Genomic DNA, 21,089 nt, shown 5'->3' with positions numbered 1-21,089 from the left:
CATGACATAGTTGAAAAAATGAGGGTTTTTTTCATGGTCTTTATCGTTCCTAGACTAACAGTAAAGTATACTGCCCTTTAGCTTTTCAGATCTGTCCCAGTTTATGTATAGTTTATACATCAAATGTACAAACTATATTTATTCTATTGGCAACAAGGTAGGGCTGGGCGGTATGACAAAATTTTCATATCACATTTTTTTTAACAATCATATCGGTTTCATGGTATTTGACGGTATTTTGCTCGGGTTCAGCCCACTTGACATGCTGCTGTGTTGTGCTATGGCTTATTCAAGTGCTGGAATTTGTTATTTACGTGACAACGCCTGAACACAACACAGGCTCTGCTCCATTAGTGCCGCACTCGGTTATAATTGTCTTGGACTCGGGTTGGCTTTGGTCAGGAAAGGCCTGAGCTGTGCTCTAGTGTGCTCACCTGTGTGTGTGTGTGTGTGTGTGTGTGTGTGTTTTTTCACTTGCCCGGTCGGGCAAGTTGGTCAGAGATCTACTTGCCCGAAGTCAGTTTTTACTTGCCCTATAAAAATTGTTTAATTTAAGCGGCTATCAAATAACAAAGACTGCAGTTATTTTTATGTCATGTAATCTTTATTCACACTGTATTTATTAATTAAAACAACATATGTCATGTATTGTAACTTAATTCCTACACAAAAATGACAGTGTCAGGGCTTAAAGTGAAAAATTTGTCAATTGTTCTCCGTCTGTAATTTTGCGCCCTACTTGAGCCATGCCCACCTCTTTATTTTTCACCCCTCTCTCCAGTTCTGCTGTATTAACACCGGGTTTAATATATTTTGCTTCCATCTCTCTGCCCCGCTCTACTCTACTTCAACGCTACTTAGCTCTCTCTCTACTCTACCAGTAGATTACCACATCCCCCTGTTGCACAAAACGTACACAGCAGTGTTTCCCCGGGTCCATGTCATTGGTTCGACAGCCCATTGGTTCGACATCCCATTAGTCCAACTGTCCGCGGTAGTGAACGGCTCGCGGCGGGTGTATGATGTGCCGCGACCGGCTTGAGGCAGAGCAGGCTCACGGCTTATGTGTTTGTCACTTTCTTTTTCATTTTAACCCACACTATGATCTTTTCCTGACCCTAACCAAGTGGTTTTTGTGCCTAAACCTAACCAGACCTTAACCACAGGTCATCATGATGATTTCGGAACGGACTTCGGAACAATGAGTTTAATATGGTCGGAACAATGGGCTGTCGAACCAATGGGCTGTCGAACCAATGGGCAGTTCCCGTTTCCCCTAGGATGGAGTTGTAGCGGAGGTGAAGCACACGCATGAAAAATAATTTTCACATGCGTGTAACTTTTTTGTATGCTTGCAAAGCACAGCCTGCTGGGATATTTCTATGTATCTACTGGCACCAGAAGGGCTCTTTAGGACTAAGTACATAGAGTACATTTGTGCACAGTAATGACCAGGTGAAATGTCTGTCTAGCTTACATATGAGGTGTCTCAAGATTTAGGAACATACAATTTTATTGAATATAATAAAAGTAAAAAGTCACATGACATGCTGCTGTTTTGTGCTATGACCTATTTAAGTGTTGGAAGTTGTTATTTACGTGGCAACGCCTGAACGCAACACAAGCTCAGCATGAGTGCCGCGCTGCTGTATGAGCAGCGTGTTTGTCTGTGTGTAACAGCAGTCTGTTGGTTATTTACACACTGTCCATAACAATAACTTTGTCAGCTGACAAACTGCACTGGGCTCGGGTCAGGTTTGGTCAGGAAAATGCGGCCCGAGCCGCTCTAGCGTGCTCACCTGTGTGTGTGGCGGAACTCCGCCGGGTGCGATACAGAGAGCAGAGGAGAATTGTTAACGCATGACCATGTAGAGACAGAAATGACACGATGACATAACACCATAAATAGTATATTGTTATGTTATTATATGAAGCGTCCGTCGCACAAAATAATATCAATGGGGGCTGTGGGCAGGACATTGTTACACAGCTGTGCCTGTGACTTCAGGCAGAGAGACAGCTGCATCAGAGCAGAAGAGCACGTTTTAAAATACATTTATTTTATCAATTAGTTATTAACTTTTACTATTTTTAGCAACTTGTTCGATCGGGCAAGTGAGTTGTTAGTTTACATGCCCAACCGTGAGTTTTACTTGCCCCGGGCAATCAGGCAATCCTTATTGTTGAGCCCTGATGAATTAAACATTTTAAACTCCAGATTGTCCTTTTTGCAAGGCTGTTGACCGCAGCAGTGATTTCTTTCCATACTGCATTTTTCTGACTTTCTTCTTCTAGCTCAGAGAAGTTTCTCTTCTTGGCTGTATTCTGCCTTTCCATGTTGTAAACTCTAAGACTGAGGCCTCTAAACCCAGAATATATTGAGGCAGGGTATTTAAATGATGATTTTTTTTTTCAGGTGGCACATTTATCAATGCTTGCTGCCATTAAGGACTGGATGGCTTCCAACTACCTACCCCTTAACACAAATAAGACAGAGGTCCTGGTTATTGGTCCTGACCACACCTCCAACAGTGTCACCCCCTACCTTGGATCACTGACAACTTACACAAAACACTCAGCTAGAAACTTGGGAGTTGTCTTTGATCCATACCTAAACTTCAATCAGCGCATTAAGGGTGTTGTTCAATCTTTTTTTTTTTTTTTTTTAATAAATCAGACATATTGCCAAGATCAAACCAGTACTCTCCAAAAACATAGTTTAACGACTTATCCATTCCCTCATTTTCTCATGTCTAGACTACTGTAACTCTCTATTTACTTGTCTTAACTATGCATCCGTTAACAGTTCACAATTGGTACAGAATGAGGCAACATGGCTTCTCACAAACACTCCACGTAGGGAACATATCACCCCAGTCCTAGCTGAATTACACTGGCTGCCCAGCAATTTTAAGTAATGTTAACCATACCCAATACTGCAGTACAGTTTGGGGTGCCATTTGTAAAGTGGCTCGCACTGAAATTAAGAGCAACATTTTGCCACATTTGGCTTCAAACAATGTTTAAAAAAGTGGTGTGAGTTTTTTAAAGTCACTTTTTACCACATTTACAGCAATAAAATTATTAAATATAATGTCACTGTTAAATCTAAATATCAAATGTTAAACCTAAATGTTAAATCTAAATCTAAATCTGAATCTGAATCTAAATGTTAAATCAAATGTTAAATATAAATTTAAATGTTAAATCTAAATGTTAGATGTTAAATCTAAAGGTGTTTTGTAAAACTAAATATTTAGCTAATATGCAAATGCACACTGCTGGTCGCTGGAAGTACCAAAATAAAAGCCCGGGTGGTAAGACTGTGTTTATAGCATAAAATAACGATAAATAAAACCAAACTTATCGGAGAAAATGAACACTTGATCATACATCAGCGTATCCATCCAAGTACTTCCGTAATTTATACAGACATCAATATAGCACATTAACTTACAATTTAGTTAATGTAAAAAAAAGCGAAAATATTTCAGCGAAGCTAATCAAGCTATCTACCAACAGACAATGTCAAAGTACTGCCCTCTGATCACACACAGCAAATGTCATCTGATAAAGCCCAGTGTCAATATATGCACACCTACTTTATTTTTTATTCTTCCTACATATGTATTATTAATCTTTAATATATGTTGATAGATATATTCCTTATAATGTGCTGCTGCTTAGTATCAATATTTGTATCATTTACTTAGCCAGGGAGATACAGGGTGGGGTGGACGACCAGGGAAGTGTCTGTAAAATGAAAATGTCCTAAGAAATGTCTTATAACCTTCATGGTAAGACAAAATCTTGGACACACACACACACACACACACACACACACACACAAATCTGTTAATTCATTTGTAACATTGTCTACACAAAGTTACACTACTTTATTTATATTTTTATTTAGTCTTTTTATTATTGATTTTTTTTTAGTTAGTTTTAGCCCTGTATTTTAACTTATACTATGTTGTGTCTTAGATTCAGATTTTGCTTTGGAGGGATCTTGAGGCCTATGATTTTTATTACTAGTGACTCTGTAATCATTGGGTACTTAAAGCTAAGGCAAGCCTATCTCACAAGCTAGCTTCCACCTAATATTACACTTTTACTTTAGCCATAGACAGTAAAAATAATGGACGTAGCTACCATGATGTTACCCACGTGTTTGTGGACCCTTTTGAAAACTTGAGTTCTGCATTTCAGCTGTCGCCATCTTGGTTTTTGGAGCCGGAAGTGACCATTTTTGGGCGAGGGTGGAGCTGTGGGGGAGTGAGGGATAGATCTTAAAAGCTGAGGACCCTATCAGCAGCCTGTCACTCAAGGCAGCCCACCCTTAATTATGTGTAACTTTAAACTTTAATAAAAATGTAAACACGTGAGTTATATAAAAATTCAGCCCCTGTACAGTTGTTTTGAATGGGAAATTATCAATAGAGACAAAAACAGTTTTTTGTTCCAGGCTGTAAACATGTTCATTTCTGTTGTTAAGTTGGACATTTTAACATGGAGGTCTATGGGGATTGACTGTTTTGGAACTAGCCTCAAGAGGTTGTTAAAAAAACTGCAGTGTTGGGCACTTCCATGTTGGCTTTATTTTTCAGCCCCGCAGGTTGCCACTTGACAGTTAGCTGTCCTTGTATGTCAATGAGTGCAGTGAGCATGTGATGAGTGCTACAGCACTGGGGCTTGACATTAAAGTCCAGGTCAAGCAAAAACAAATATGCGTTCTGACTTTGTCACATCACAGAAAAGTGTGTTTAACCATCCAACACAATTTGATTGATAAAATAAATCGCACAGTATATAAAATTAGGTTTCAAAATCGTGAGAAAAATGAGAAGTATTCTCTACTCTGAGACGCTGGGGGTGTGTCTGCTCAGCACACTGAGCCGATGAGAAATGAGGTTAGTATGGAGCTACATTAGGGTCAAAGGTTTTGTACTTGAAAAAATAAAATTTGAAACTGAAAATTCATGTGTTGATCTTGAATTTTGAAAAATACAACAATGTATTCAAAATAAAAATAAGTAAATGAAAACGTTTTTTTCAGGTTAAATATAATTTTGATTCGCGGTGGTAATTCTTTTGAATAAATAATTTATTTTCACTTTCCACTTCCATATATATTTTAACATTTGAGGTCTTATTCTTTTCACTTGCATGTTTTATCTTTTCAGATTCAAATCTTATTTTTTCACTTTCAAATCTTTCTTTCACTTTCAGATCTTTTTTTTCACTTTCAAATCTTTTTTTTCAGTTTCAGACTTTTGACCCTGATGTGGCATGGGGGGCGTGGCATCAACTGAGAGGGGTGTGGAATCATGAGTGACAGTGCCTTCAGGGAACGTAGGAACTAAAAAAAATTCTGACTCAATATTATATACACCATATTCATGTGACTGGCAGTGTAAAAATTGATGCCAGTGACAAATTTCCATTTAGAAATCTGTTTTAGACAGTACTGAGCACCAATTGCGGTATAAGAACGATAAATTATGCCAGATTTTGCAGTTCAACAGCCACATTTTAAGTGCTGATATGTCCAATTTCCACATAGCACTGTGAACGCAGCGTAGTGTCCACTTCACTTGCGATAATCGCGTCCGGTCGTCAATCTGCTGGAGCCCATACATCCAGCACACAGGTGAGAAATGTTAATTAAGTTTTGGGAAATCATAACAAACATTAAAGGTTCGTTTTTGTGACAACATAAAAAAATTTTTGTGACGTCTTTTAAGTGGCGAATTTGTCAAAGCCGGAAAGTGTGATTGTCCACAGCTCCATCATCACGGTCCTGTTGATGCTTCCTCATCCAGTAAACATGTCCCCTGGATGAAACCTTTAAGCTTGGGGAAAAGGAAACAATCCTAAAACTACTCCCTACTCACCTGACCTGGCTCCAGGTGATTTTTGTGGCTCCAGGTGAATAGGGAGGTGTTTTAGGATTGTTTCCTTTTCCCCAACCTCAAAGGTTTCATTCAGGGGACACGTCTGGATGTGGAAGCATCAACAGGGCCATGACGATGGAGCGGTGGAAATGTATAGGCCTGTTTCCACTGAAGAAGTTCCTGGTACTATTTAAGGGGCAGGAACTACTACAGGAATGTCCTCTCACTCGGCCCTCTCAACCGCCGTGTCTCCACTGAGAGAGCGGAGTAGGAGGAAGGTTCCTGTAAAGTTACTGGGCTCTGGATGTGACGTAATCGTTGTGCGACTATTTTGACCGGGGCGCCAGGGATGCCATTAGCTGTTAGCCGATAGCGGTGTCTGTAATAACTCACGAAGTGGCCCGGGGAAAATTATTTTTTCCAGCGGATGTCTTAGTTACAACATGATTGAGTTAACTGGAATAGTTTCATGTCGTATCCGACAACAGGAGGCTTTTAACAGATGACGTCCTGATGTCAGCTTTGCTGCTGCTGTTAGCTGTCCCTGTCAGCTGCAGCCACTGATGTTGTCTAGACATCGTGATTTCCCAAAACTGAATAAATACCACACATAGCAGCACAAAACTGCTTTGCTAGCTCAATCATGTTGTAACTAAGATATTCTCTGGAAAAAATATTTTTTTCACGGACCGGTTATTGAGTTTGTTTACATGGCGGTGGAAGCTATGAACGAGCTAACTCTCGTCTGCTGAGTTTTGAAAATGCCTGCTATTTTGTTGCTTTTTTGTTGATGTCACATCCCCCCTTGAGTATATCCAATCAGCACCAAGTAACCCCCAAGCCCCAGCCAGGAGTTTCTCAGGGCCATTCTGAGTACCTACTCTGAGGCAGGGACTTTTTTAGCCCGTTTCGGAACTCTGTCCTTCGGGGGTGGTTCCTGTGGTGGAGACATGCAGCAACGGCCCCGGCCCCGTAAAATTACCTTAACTTAATAACCTTAACCTAAAACTTTATTGACATTTCTCACCTGTGTGCTGGATGTATGGGCTCCAGCAGATTGACCCGACCGACTGGATGCCATCATAGCAAGCAAAGTGGACACTATGCTGCGTTCACAGTGCTATCTGGAAATCGGAAATATCAACACTTAAAATGTGGCTGTTGAACTGCAAAATCTAGCATAATTTATCACTGCAATTGGTGCTCAGTACTGTCTAAAACAGATTTCTAAATGGAAATTTGTCACTGGCATCAATTTTTACACTGCCAATCACATGAATATGGTGTATATAAGTATTGAGTCAGATTTTTTTTAGTTCCTACGTTCCCTGAAGGCAATGTCACTCATGATTCCACACCCCTCTCCGTTGATGCCACGCCCCCCATGCCACATCAGGGTCAAAAGTCTGAAACTGAAAACAAAGATTTGAAACTGTAAAAAGAAAAAGGATCTGAAAATGAAAAAAAGATTTGAAAGTGAAAAAATAAGATTTGAAACTGTAAAAAATAAGATCTGAATCTGAAAAGATAAAACATGCAACTGAAAAAAATAAGACCTCAAATGTTAAAATATATACGGAAGTAAAAAGTGAAAATAAATTATTTATTCAAAAGAATTACCAAAGTGAATCAAAATTATATTTAACCTGAAAAAACGTTTCATACACTTATTTTGAATACGTTGTTGTATTTTTTTTTTAAAATTCAAGCTCAACACATGAATTTTCAGTTTCAAATTTTATTTTTTCAAGTACAAAACTTTTGACCCTAATATAGCTCCATAGATTAGCAGCTAACCCAGAATCACAAAGGTGGTGGCTGGCTGCAGTATAGATCATAAATCCCATCCCCTCCATGTGAGTGAATGGGACATGGGCCAAACTAAAAGCATGTACATGTCAAATACATTTTCCCAAAGAAGGTTTCTGTCATTTACGTTAGTTTGTAATCACCATGATGTTTTTTTCTAGTGTTCATTTTTCTGATAAGTTTGGTTTTAAATAGTTATGTAATGCTTTAAAATGGATATTTGACACCATGACTGACAGCTGTGTGTTCCAATCAGTGTGCTCACATTCACTGGCACTGCTGGCAATTGGTCTAACGGGTGTTTGGGCAGGAACTCCTCCACCGTGGAGATTGCTACTCCACAGATTCTGGCTTTGAATGACGTCACCAGTGCAAGATGGCAGCAGCCGTATCTGGGATATTTGGGCTTCACTAATGCATAGCTGGGGTCAGTGCATCATCAAGCCATGATTTCAGGCCCACCCAAAAAATGCTGCATCCAAAAAAGATGAAAAATAGTTGAACTCTCTAACTTCACAATTTAGTGCTGCACAGTTGCCAGTTTTTTAAATGTGTATTCAATAACTATTTTGTAACATGTATAATGTGTTTAGAAAGAAAAATTTGATTTTACTTACCCCCACATTTACTCTTTTACTCACCAACTACTGTGGCTAGTGGTTTTCCAAAGGTACTAGACTGTCAGCATTTTCACTAGCCACAATTTTGTTTTTGGGAAATTACACTCTATTTGAATGAAGTTGACAATGGTGTAATACAACTTGCATAAAGAACTAGATGTACAACCCTTTGAAATGTAAATTATATGATTGTGTGCAAGCCATTGTCGTAATCAACCAGCATTTGGCGGGTGGTGGGTGATTACCAAGCCAAAGTGCAGTAACTGCAACCTTTGCAACAACACATTGTAACAGTAACTGGACAGCCAAAGTGTAGATTTGACTTGGGTTTTAGGTCCCTGTTATTACTTGTATTCATAGAAATGACTCACTACTATGGCATGATATTCTTTATATAGTAAAACAGGTGTCAGAAAGTCAGAAACAGGTTATAATTTAATCCATCCATCCATCCATCCATTTTCATCCACTTATCCGGGCCGGGTCGCGGGGGCAGTAGGCCGAGCAAAGCACCCCAGACATCCCTCTCCCCGGCAACGCTTTCCAGCTCCTCCTGGGGGATCCCAAGGTGTTCCCAGGTCAGACGAGGTATGTAATCCCTCCAGCATGTTCTGGGTCTGCCCGGGGGCCTCCTACCAGTGGAACGTGTCCGGGACACCTCAACTGACCCCTTTTGGCGCGAAGGAGCACCCTCCGGTCCCCTTTGTTGAAGATGGAGACCACCACCCTGGTCTGCCACTCTGCAGGCACCATACCCGACCTCCATGCGACACTGAAAAGGCGTGTCAGCCAAGACAGAGTCTTCAGCATCTCAAGGCGAATCTCATCCACACCCGGCGCCTTGCCACTGGGGAGCTTTTTAACTACCTCAGCAACTTCTGCCAGGGATATGGGCGAGAGTTCCCCCGAGTCTTTAGGCTCTGCCTCGTTCACAGTGGACGTGATGGCCGGGTTCAGGAGGTCCTCAAAGTGCTCCTTCCACTGCCTGATGATGTCCCCAGTTCAAGTCAGCAGTTCTCCCTCTCTGCTGAGCACAGCCTGAGACAAGCCCTGCTTTCCCTTCCTGAGTTGGTTAACGGTCTGCCAGAACTTCCTTGAGGCCAACCAAAAGTCCTTCTCCATAGCCTCCCCTAACTCCTCCCACACACAGGTTTTTGCTTCAGCAACTGCCACAGCTGCAGCCCTTCTGGCCAACCGGTACCTGTCTGTTGCTTCTGGAGACCCCTGGGCCAGCCAGAGCCGAAAGGCCTCCTTCTTCAGCCTGACGGCCTCCCTCAGTTGCCGACAGGCACCGACAACCTTCTGACCAGGGCTCCTAGCAGCCGCCTCCACAATAGAGGCTTTGAACATGGCCCACTCAGACTCCATGTCCCTAACCTCCCCCGGGATGCATGAGAAATTCTCCCGTAGGTGGGAGTTGAAGAACCCACAGATAGGGTCTTCAGCCAGACGTTCCCAGTTCACCCTCACTACACATTTGGGTTTACCAGGTCTGTCCAGCAGCGTCCCCCGCCATCCCTGTGCTCGAACATGGTGTTCGTTATGGCCAGTCCATGACTCGCACAGAGGTCCAATAGCAAAGCACCACTCAGGTTCAGATCAGGCAGGCCGTTCCTCCCAATCACCCCTCTCCAGGTTTCTCCATCATTGCCCACGTGAGCGCTGAAGTCCCCCAGGAGAACTATGAAGTCCCCAGCCAGCACCCCTTGCAGGACACCACCAAGAGACTCCAAGAAGGCCGGGTACTCCGCACTGCCGTTCGGTGCATAAGCACAAACAACAGTCAGAGACCTTCTCTTTGCGACCTGCAGTCGCATCGAGGCGCGAAACAGTCGTCTTGTTGTCGAGAGTAAATCCTCTGCATTACTCGCTGACAGCTCCTGTTATGCATGGGCTGCAGCATTAAAAACCCTGTCAAAAACTCCAACTACAGCTTCCGGCTGCTCCGACATGGCGGCAAACCACATGGTTTATATGGCATATAGCAAGCCCTTTTAGCACTTCATAGCTAGGCTGGAGAAATACGGTTGCAGTGGTCGATGATTTGAATGGGTTTGATTCATTGAATAGCAAGCCGCTCCCGCCTCCCACTTGCTCCTGCATCCCACTTTTACAGATATCTGCAACTAGGGATGTCCCGATCCAGCTTTTTCATTTCCGATCCGATGCCGATATTACAGCCTTGAGGTTTGGCCGATAACGATCCGATCCAAGCGCGTATTATACATATTCACTTAATTTGTTGTCAGTCATGTTAGAAAAGGTTTGATCAAGCGATATTACTCTAACAAGAACAACTTAATCGGGTTAGTTAGAATGATCCACAACAGTTAGTATGAGAAACTGACCCGTTTATTGTTAACAGGGTTAAATAAACAAACTTTAAACTTGAACATTAACGTTAAATAAAACATATAGCTGGTTTGCTTTGGCTGCTTTGGCCCCTTAATAAATAGAAAATAAATCTACACAAGAAATCTTTAAAATGTCTAACACTGAAATTAAAATAGCAGCAAGACTCCACACACTTGTGCTTTGGCCCCCTAATAAATAAAAAAAGATTAACACCACAAGACATTGTTGACATTTAACAAACAATGCAGCCTTTCCTTTTCAGTTATTTTTGTAGTGTCAGTGCCAGCCTGGTGCTGCTGTTTCCTGGGACCAACAGAGGGGACAAAAAAACCACATAAAATATTGTACAACTGTTTAATAAACAAGCAATAGTCCATCCATGGCTCCAATTTCAGTAATTGTGCCCAAAACAATGCCATCAGTGCTCTTTACTTAAACAGTAAGAGTGTAAACCAAATAAAAATATCACTCTCAAAAAACCAGAGCAGAAAACAAATAGTCAGTTAACTAAATTGACCGCTACTCTTCCTACCCTCCGTGTGTGTCTGCCGTCTGCATGCTGGCCTGGTGGATTGATAGTAAGAGCTGGAGCGGATCACTGGAACGGACTGCTTGAATCGCGGAGCGCTGGGTTGGCTGGAAAACATGGATTGGACTCCTTGAAAAACTGGATCGGAGTTCATGGATCGGCATTTTTCCATGCAGTCTGATCCGATGCCGATGCACGTTTTTTGCTAATATCGGCAGCCGATACCGATCCGAATATCGGATCGGGACATCCCTATCTGCAACGTCATTTTGCCTAGTCAAAACTCCAATTCAAGATATCTGCAATTACATTTTGACTAGGCAGAATGAGAGTTAAAGGGATAGTTCGACATTTTGGCAAATTCGCCTATTGCCATAATCCCTATAGTCATATGAGTAGCTACATTACCTTAAATTGTCAGTGCCTGCTGTTCTGAAATCGGTGAGGCACATCTGCCCGCTGCTACACCATCTAATGACTCCAAAATGCTCTTGTGGACAACTTGTAGCTTGCACATTCACCACGCTATGAAATAATAATGTAATATTACGAGACAGAGTTGTTGGGGAGTAACTGCACTAAACATACACTGTTTGAAATCACTCCACCCAGCAAGTACTGTATGTCTGGACTGTAGTTCTGGCTGTGCATTTGGCTTCAAAACAACTCTGTCTCTGTCTCAGAGAGGAGAAAGAAGCAAAGGGTCGACAGTATGTCACCCAGTATTTCAAAAAGCAAGGTGGGTTTGTTAGTGGTTCATGTGGTGGAAAGTTATGGAATATTAACTTTGTCCCTGGTCTATAAGGACCAGGGACAAAGACCAGGGACAAAGTTAATATTCAGAAGAAGGTGATCATTTTAGTTAGGGATGAGCAAGCAAACAACATTTTTTTTTTTTTTTTTTTTGCTGAGTGAAAACTAACTAATAACTTACAAATTATGGTGAAAAGGTAGTTTCTTGCAACCCTAGAATTATGATAAAAATATTCACAAACGGAAAAACACTTCTGGTTTCTGATAAGTAGTGTTTAACTTTTGATTTAACACTGAAAATTAAAACCCTCAGCGCGCACTGCAGTGCAAGCAGACAGATGCGCGACACAGAGCAGCGTGTGTCACTGACACCAGACTCAGAGCGCAGCGGACCGGTGGAAAATGTCACCATCAGCATATTATTTTACATCAAAAAAATCTATTTTATCATTATTTTGAGTCACATTGTTAAAAGAATTTAGTTGTCTGTGTTCAAGCAGGATAATAGGTCTCCATTCATTGCACGTCAGGCTTTCGCTTTCCTTTTTGGAGATGGTGTTGCATTCAAGGTCCCCCCCAAAAAATGGAAGAAAAAAAAGGCCAAATATTTGATTTTTTTTTTTTTTTTTCACAATCGAATCCCGTGCCATTGAACGAAGCTTTTTTGGGTCAGCCCTATAACGTAGAGAGCCAGGTCCACGATCCTCTTCAAGTTTGTCAGGGAGGAATGTGGAAGTGGAGGAAGAGATTGTTGTTTTTTCACAAATGTGGGAATGATAGTCAAAAATACCATCAAGATGCATAGTTTTATGTAAAATAATTTATGTAAAAATTTTCAGCAGCCTCCCAGCCAGCTGTGTATAGGGCCCAGTAAATCTTTTCATGGGGCCCAAAATCCCTGGCGGCGCCCCTGCACCCACCCATATGACTATAGGGATTACGGCAATAGGCGAATTTGCCAAAATGTCGAACTATACCTTTAAAGATATCTCCAATTTGAGATATCTCCTATCAGAATTCTTTTCAAGATATCTACAACTTGATTATATATATCTGCAATTAAATTACGACTATCCCTAATTAGTTAGTCTGACTAGGTAAAACTCAATTTAAGATATCTAAATTGTATTTTTAGATATCAAGGGGACGTTGAAGATATCTTGCACTGGAATTACGACTTGTTGAAAATATGCTGTAGATGTCTCTAACTGGGATTAGGGACAGTCGTAATTCAGATGTAGATATCTGCAACTTAATTATGACTATCTGTAATGAGAAACCCCATACACAAAAATGAGAAAAGTGACGGCATTTGTCCTATTAAAAATGTAGTTGTGGATATCTGAAATGACAATTGTGTATAGGAAGAATTACATTGTGGAAATCTGAAATGTTATTTTTGAATAGGAAGAACTGAATTATGAATATCTTCAATACATATCCAGCCTAGATATTAAATGTTAAAACGGCTTGCCATACATAATAGCCTATCGCTGGTTTGACTCTGTCTAGGAAACTTTGTTGCATTTCATTCCTCCTCTCACTCTTGTCAGCTATGTGCTGTCATATTTAAATAACCAAGCATATATCTCCAAAAGCACTGAGTTTGAAAAACTTCAAGTGATATCCAGCCCAGGTCCAGAGAGTTGAGGATGGTCAGTCAGATTCTTGATGCTACCTGAAGGCCACCATGAATGCAACATACACAGTATATGCCCCATATGTGTGGCCGATAAGCACACAGATTTTAACTGGTGAAAAGAAGAACATATGAAAGGCAATGCTGCTGGTACTTACTCGCTCCTTCTGCAGAACTAGAAAGCAAAGCAACCGGCCCACCCAAACACATCAACACAGCACCTACCCTGTCAGCGGTCTCTCTCTCTCTCTCTCCCCCAAACACACAAACGCGTGCGCGTGTGCACGCACACAAACACACACACACACACACACACTGTACATCCAGTCCAACACTGAAAAACACTCTAACCTCATGGCAGTGTGTCAGTCTTCTGGTGTGCACTTGTGGTTACATGCAGTTTAGTAAATCCATCCATGTGTGTGAAAGAGGAGATGTTCCAAATAACATTATTGCAACAGTATTGCAGTGTAGTGATTCTGATGGAGATCTGCACAGACCTGCATCATGTGTGGAAGGCACTTACCTGTGGTGGAGTGCAGGCTCTCCAAGCTCCAATAGCGAGACAGGACCCCTCTCAGAGTTCCGCCCAAGCTACCTCCTCCTCCGCCTCCACCAATACATCCACCCACACCAAGACCTCCGTCCACCATGCTGTCCACACCTCCAGCTGTTGGGCTTCCTCCGTCCGAGTCTGACCCAGGCGACAGCCCCGAGCTGCCACTGCTACCACAGCTACCCCCGGGCAGGGGCACGCCCCCCTCCGAGCCCTGCTGGGTCCGCATCCTGATTTGGATGCACAACAACAAGCCGTGGGGTGGGTGGGGGCTTGTGGAAGTGGGCAGTGACGGGAAGTAAATAGAGATGAAGAGGGCGCGAGATGGCTGAGCAGGTGGTTTATTCCCAGGGTGAGAGCTCAGAGGAGGAGGAAGAAGAGGAGGAGGTGGCCTCCTCGGTGATATCTGCGGCACTATTCGCTGAGGTAAGCTTCAACTGTAAACTTGCTGCTTCCTCCTTCCATTGACTGTACAGCTGCAGAGCTGTGGCAGCGCTCCTCTCCTCCACCTCTCTGTTCTGGAACGCCTCTCATACAACAGCAGCCTCTCTCTCTCTCTCAGCTGACATCAGTGGGGGTCCCGCAAGGGGGTTTCCGCAGCATGGAGGGCTAAGTGTTGGTGCAGTATAAATTTAGGTGGAGATGAAAACAGCCTCTCTCTCAGAGCCGCCCCCCTTCCTTCCTCCACCTAACACACACAAAAACAAACTCACACACCACACACTATGTTGGTTTACAGTGAGTTACACAGCAGATTTTCACATTAGTACATTGCTGGCTACTTTCAACCATATTGGTTCTGTGACTAATATATAAATCACAATGCTGTACAACATGCAGCATCTATACAATACATATGACAAAGAAAATGCTGTGGGTGAACAGATATCTGACACCAACCTTTGGGCAGCTGATGCATAAGTTGTTATTTAGGATAGGATAGGATAGGATAGGATAGGACAGGATAGGACAGAATAGACTTTATTTGTACTATACTTATTTGGACTTTACAGTGTCTGCATTGTGAACAGTATAAAAACACACACATTCAGACATACTAAAATACAGCAGTAGGACAACTGTCTCCATTCAATTGCTTTTGAACCCGTTGTGCTTGCTTAGGGGGATGCTGTACCATCTGCCAGAGGGGAAAAGCTGATATTCAGGGTGGAGATCATGGGTTGGATCTGAGATGATTTTATGTGCTTGTTTAATTATGGTTTGTTGAAAAATATCTTGAAGACTGGGATGTTGGCAGACTCCCATTATCTTCATGACTGTCTTTACTAGTCTGTAAATTTGGGCCTTGGCCTGGACTGTCAAATTTCCAAACCATGCTGAAATCCCATAGCGCAGTAGGCTTTCCACCACAGCATGATAGAAAGGAGTTGCACTTCCTGGGTCACACCAAAGATTCTCAGCCCTCTCAGGAAGTGCAGCCTCTGCTGTAATTTGGTTCAGCTGACCTCCACATGGGTCCTCCACCCCAGATTATCTATGTGGATGCCCAGGTATCTGTAAGAGTCCACCTTGTGATGGTTTGACTTGAGAGATTGTTTTTTTTTTTTTAAGGGGTGCCAGTCAGGTATCCCTCCTGACATTTAGGATTGTTTTTGTTTGCTTGTATGTTTCAGTCAAACACACACACCAGGGGCCTGTATCACGAAGCAGGATTAATGTCTTAGCGAGGTAACTTCAGGGTTAACCCTGGGTTTTCGGTCTCACAAAGCCAGTTCAGTTCTTATCGGGGTAGATCACCATGGTAGCTTACTCTGAACGGCTATCCTGCTCTGGAGCAGGGTAAGTTCAGGGTTGAATCTGATCCTATAAAACGCACCACCCACTGGCCAATCAGCTGTTCTGAAAAAAATGACTCCGCTGACAGAAATGCAGCCCAGTCATGACGGGAAGTTTAATTCATTTGATTGATTTTGATTTTAAAGTTTATTTTGAACATTAAAAAAAGAAAAGAAAGCAATAACAACAGACAATGAAAAGATTGTTCAAAAAGGAGTGGAAAGAAGTTGTAATTTCATCCCACCCCTTCATAAGAAAGAAACTGATCATTTGCGAACACTTAAAAGCACCATTAATTAGTGCCAACATTTTTTTTGTTGGAGGAAATGATCCCTGTTAAAGATAATGGGCCTAATTGACAGCTTTGCTGCTGGAAGTGTGGAAAGTAGCCTATCATGTCTACACTTCATGGTGTTTGAGGGATTTTCCTTTTTGTTTTTAAAGAGGGAGACTAGGTATATTTTTGCGCAGCTGTTAAATTCTAACACAGCTCAATATCAGGATGATTTTATTCGGACTATCAATTTGGTGTTGATATAATTTAATTGTGGCGTCAGCTTTAAGCTTTATTGTAGCATATATAACGTTATGACAAAGAAGACCAATTTATCAGACGCAATGATGTTAGATGATAATTGTAATACACGCAATTCATCTGCGCAGCATTGATTTCATGGGATTCAAGGGTGTGATCAGTGTCAGATGTACAGGTACAGGTACTGTAGCTACTTGAACCAGTGATGAGTAATTTAACCTACACATCATTTCATTTGGAGGAGTTTAAGTATCTCGGGATCTTGTTCACGAGTGAGGGTAGGATGGAGCAGGAGATTGACAGGCGGATTGGGGCAGCGTCAGCAGTGATGCGGGCGCTTAACCGGTCCGTTGTGGTGAAAAGGGAGCTTAGCCAGAAAGCGAAGCTCTCGATTTACCGGTCGATCTTCGTTCCAACCCTCACCTATGGTCACGAGCTCTGGGTAGTGACCGAAAGAATGAGATCGCGAATACAAGCGGCCGAAATGAGTTTCCTCCGCAGGGTGGCTGGGCTCAGCCTTAGGGATAGGGTGAGGAGCTCAGACATTCGGGAGGGACTCGGAGTAGAGCCGCTGCTCCTCCACATCAAGAGGAGCCAGTTGAGGTGGTTTGGGCATCTGGTAAGGATGCCTTCCGGACGCCTCCCTTGGGAGGTGTTTCGGGCATGTCCAACCGGGAGGAGACCTCGGGGCCACCCCAGGACACATCACCCGGCTGGCCTGGGAACGCCTCGGGGTTCCCGCGGAAGAGCTGATGGAAGTGGCTGGGGAGAGGACTGTCTGGGCTTCCTTGCTGAGGCTGCTGCCCCCGCGACCCGGACCCGGATAAGCGGAGGATGACGAATACAAATCATTTCATTTGCTACCTTGTTTTGTCTTGATTTTTCCCTCTCTCCTCCTCTATTTCTTCATTCCTTACCCATGTTTTCTTCTCTATTATGTGATTTCATTGATGTTTTGACAGGGGAATTTCTTTGATAAGCTTTTAGTGGCTTCTAACTTCTCCAGCACTTTTCTTTTTTTAATCTTGTAAATTTTATACTGTCTGTTTTAACATTATGTGAAAATAAACTAATCTAAACTAAAGCTAAATGTTATTCATCCCGTTATGCGTTGCCGCGCATGTTTCCTCCTCCTGCAGCTGCCACAGTGTTGTCCTTTACTGTAAAGTTGCTTTTCTCCTCCTCATATTTTAGTAGAATTAATCTCTGATCCTCACAAGAAATACCTTTTTTCCCCTCACATACGGCACTCTGTGAGGACGCTCAGTGACGCTGCGCTTCTCTCATTCGTGCGCGTTCACGGCTCTTGATAAAGCAATCCTAGGTTGAGTTACCGAGTTGATATCCAGCGTCGTGATACCGATTATCCTGATTGCCATTGTTAGGGTTAGTCAACCCAGGATAGGTCTGGGTAACCCAGGAAAGGTTGATCTCGCTTCGTGATACAGGCCCCTGGACACACACTCAAAATATGCACCCTCAACATTGAATAAATAAATAAATAACCCAGCATGAAACAAGAACACAATATGATCATAGGAAACACACAAACACAATATTTCATTTCACATCCAGTGTATTCAGAAGTTCTCCACCGAACATTCAGAGTTCATGTAGGATTCATTCACAGTTCATCTCCAGTGCCCAAAAAAACAAAATAGAAGAAAAAAGAATACTCCAGTTCAGGTTTTCCTGAAGACCTCAGCACTCCAGGGGTAAACCCGGTGCCTACAGGAAACACAACCAAACAACCTCAGTTTGGAGGGCCATTTGAGCAATACACCAACACAGTGTGAAAAACACATTTTAACAAGATACACAGTACAAACAAAAGCATTACTTTTAAGTCAACACAAAATCATTCACTCATGGTCGTCAGTCACATCAGTCAGTATGGAATCCGTTCCGGATTTTCCTTCTGCTGGTGCCTTTAGACTGACTCCGCAGGTGGTGACGTCAGCTGACAGCCAGAGCAATATGGCGCTAGAGGTAGTGAGTTAATATTAAGTAGTGAGCAGCCTGATCATAGGATGATGGTTTGTCAGATGATTTGTCAGACATAAACAGTAAGAAAAGTCTCACCACTGGTTTCTTCCTCCTCCTGCTCGGTTCAGTCTCCTGCTGCGTGCTGCTGTAGCGACTCCTCTCACAGAGTGCCAGGACTGAACACGGTAACAGATTATTTTGCATGAAGCCGTGAACCACGGACAAATCAGTGAGTAGTGGGTGTGTAAATAGGTGTGTCCAGGGGGTACGTCGGGCACCTGGCTCACAGGCTGTCACAACCTGCGCTACACTCTGATCATGGATGATCACTGGTAAATGATCAGCAAGAGCCAGAGACTTCATCAAACACCATCTCCTCCTCTGTACAAACTCATGAAAGGCAGACTTATACCCCAGCACACCAGAATCGGTTTGCATAAGTCCTAAGATGGCAGTATCATCGGACAATTTAAAAATGCATTCATTTGTATAAAGAGTGAACAGCACAGGTGAGCTAACACACCCTTGAGGTGCTCCAGTACTAATGGTTGTGAGTTTGGACAGAGTTTTGTTCACTCTGACTTGCTAGGTGCGGTTAATGAGAAATGAATGGTACTACCTGATGATGATTGGGTTGACACTGTGCTTTATTTAATGTATTGAGTAGTGTGTGTAGCTGCAAGGTATTGAATGCAGAGCTGAAATCAACAAACAATAGTCTAGCATAGGCCTTTGGTTTCTCTAGGTGTGTAGTGACCATATGCACTAAGCTACTGATTGCATCATCAGCGCCTCTTTGTTGTTTGTATGCAAATTGATATGGGTCTAGCTGTGTGGATACATCAGCTTTCAACCTGCTCACAATCATTTTTTCCATACATTTCACAACAAATCGTTACATTCTTTAGGACAGGGTTTTTTCAGGCACAGGCGTGATAACTGCTGTCTTCCAGATTGCTGGTACAGTACTGGTATCGAGAGGCCTCTGAAAGATGGGACACCAGGCAGGTGTTAATTCCTCTGCACATGCTTTCAACACAAATGCAGAGATGCCATCTGGTCCAGTGGCCAGTCCATTAACATTTTCAAAAACAGATTTCACCTCTTTGGGGTCAATTAAGAGCCCATCTACCCCATCAGTGGGAATGTTATCCAATATGCTGCTAAGAAATTTTGTGTGTCAAACGTTTTATAAAAACTGTTCAGTTCATTTGCTGTAGATAGCTCGTCTCTAGCATGTATAGGTTTCTTAGTGGATTTCATGTTGGTCATAGTTTTCACCGAGTCCCATAGTTTCCAAGTGTTCATAATAAAAATGGGAGCATATGGTATACATTACAGCTGATCCAGCACACAGTCCGCCACACGGAAAGCAGCTCTGGAGGTGTTGCCATCGGGTGGAACATAGATTGAACATATTAGAATATTTCCAAACTCCCGTGGTAGGTAATGTGGCCTCAGACTGAGACACAGAAGTTCAATATCCTCAGTACAGACTGTTTCCCGAACTGTGTGTTGTCTGCACCACTTGTCACTGATATACATACAGAGCCTGCCCCCTCTGCTTTTCCCTGAGCCGTCAGTTCTGTCTGCTCGGACGTGAGTGAAGCCCTCGACTTCCACCAAAGAATTGAGTGCATCTGGTCGTTTCAGTGAAAAGCATTATGCAGGACTCACGGTATTCAAAACAGGCTTTTGACAGCAGTCGGAGCTCATCCATCTTGTTCCTTAGCGATCTTGTGTTGCCCAGGATCATAAATGGTAGTGGTGGCCTGCTTCCTCTCCGCCTTCACCGCTGTCGGACGCCTCCTCTCCGGCCTCTCTTCCTCACTTTCCACAGCCAACATGATGGTCGTGATCTCCTGCGGCAGGTTTTCAATTTAAGACAATCACTCAGACATTACACTGGCGTCTGTGTTGCCGCAGAGCAGCGCCATCTTAGCTGTTGGGCAGCATTAGTATGCTTTTTTGTGTTCACACCAGTTTATTAACCACACAAAGCTAAAGCCTTCTAATATTTAGTCTGCCATCACTGATAACAACAGGGTGGACAAAATAGTGGAAACACTTCTGAATATATCACAAAACAACTCAACAACAGCACAAACTACCAGTATTGGACAGAAACGCGCTACTAGTAGGGTGTTACAGTAGTAATATTACTTTTTCCAGTAACGAGTACTGTTACAAATAACTCATAAAATTTCCATGAAAATATTACTGTTATCCCAAAACCAAACAAGTTGTTACAACATTACTTTTGTGTCACATCACTACTGACCTTAAATAGAAGATCACATCAACGGATTTATTTTCATAATCTTTGCACTGCGCAGACACGCCACAAAGCAGCAAGCTGATTTAGAAGACGGAAATGTTTATCTTAGGCGGCCGGAAATATTCACATTACTTTGATTTTGCTGGGAGGAAAGATGACAAGAATACTGTTTCTGCAGGTACTTTCCACTATAAAAAACATGTCCTCAAACCTTCAGTCTGTAGAAGGAACACCCTTTTTTAACTCTCCCAAAACCTAGATTGTAAGTAAATGGACAGAATGAGATGGGCCACTCTGAGGGTCAAATGTTTTGCCCCCGGTCTCATCTCATTGTT

At 42.6% G+C, this 21,089-nt stretch overlaps 1 protein-coding gene across 2 annotated transcripts in view; it reads right to left on the bottom strand.

The window, feature by feature from the left end:
- The window catches only part of arhgef4 (Rho guanine nucleotide exchange factor (GEF) 4), a 377,437-nt gene extending 362,763 nt beyond the window's left edge, over positions 1-14,674 (bottom strand). For both annotated transcript variants that reach the window (XM_049565768.1, XM_049565769.1), the window contains exon 1: positions 14,129-14,674. In XM_049565768.1, the coding sequence (XP_049421725.1) occupies positions 14,129-14,387 (259 nt within the window). In that variant the 5' untranslated portion in view covers positions 14,388-14,674. The remainder of the gene's footprint in view (positions 1-14,128) is intronic.
- Positions 14,675-21,089: the final 6,415 nt, after the last annotated feature.

This window comes from Epinephelus fuscoguttatus, linkage group LG21 (genome assembly GCF_011397635.1).
Source record: "Epinephelus fuscoguttatus linkage group LG21, E.fuscoguttatus.final_Chr_v1".
Taxonomy (NCBI): Eukaryota; Metazoa; Chordata; class Actinopteri; order Perciformes; family Serranidae; genus Epinephelus; species Epinephelus fuscoguttatus.
The sequence above is the reverse complement of the archived record's forward strand: the minus strand, read 5'-3'. Positions and strand labels throughout refer to the sequence as shown.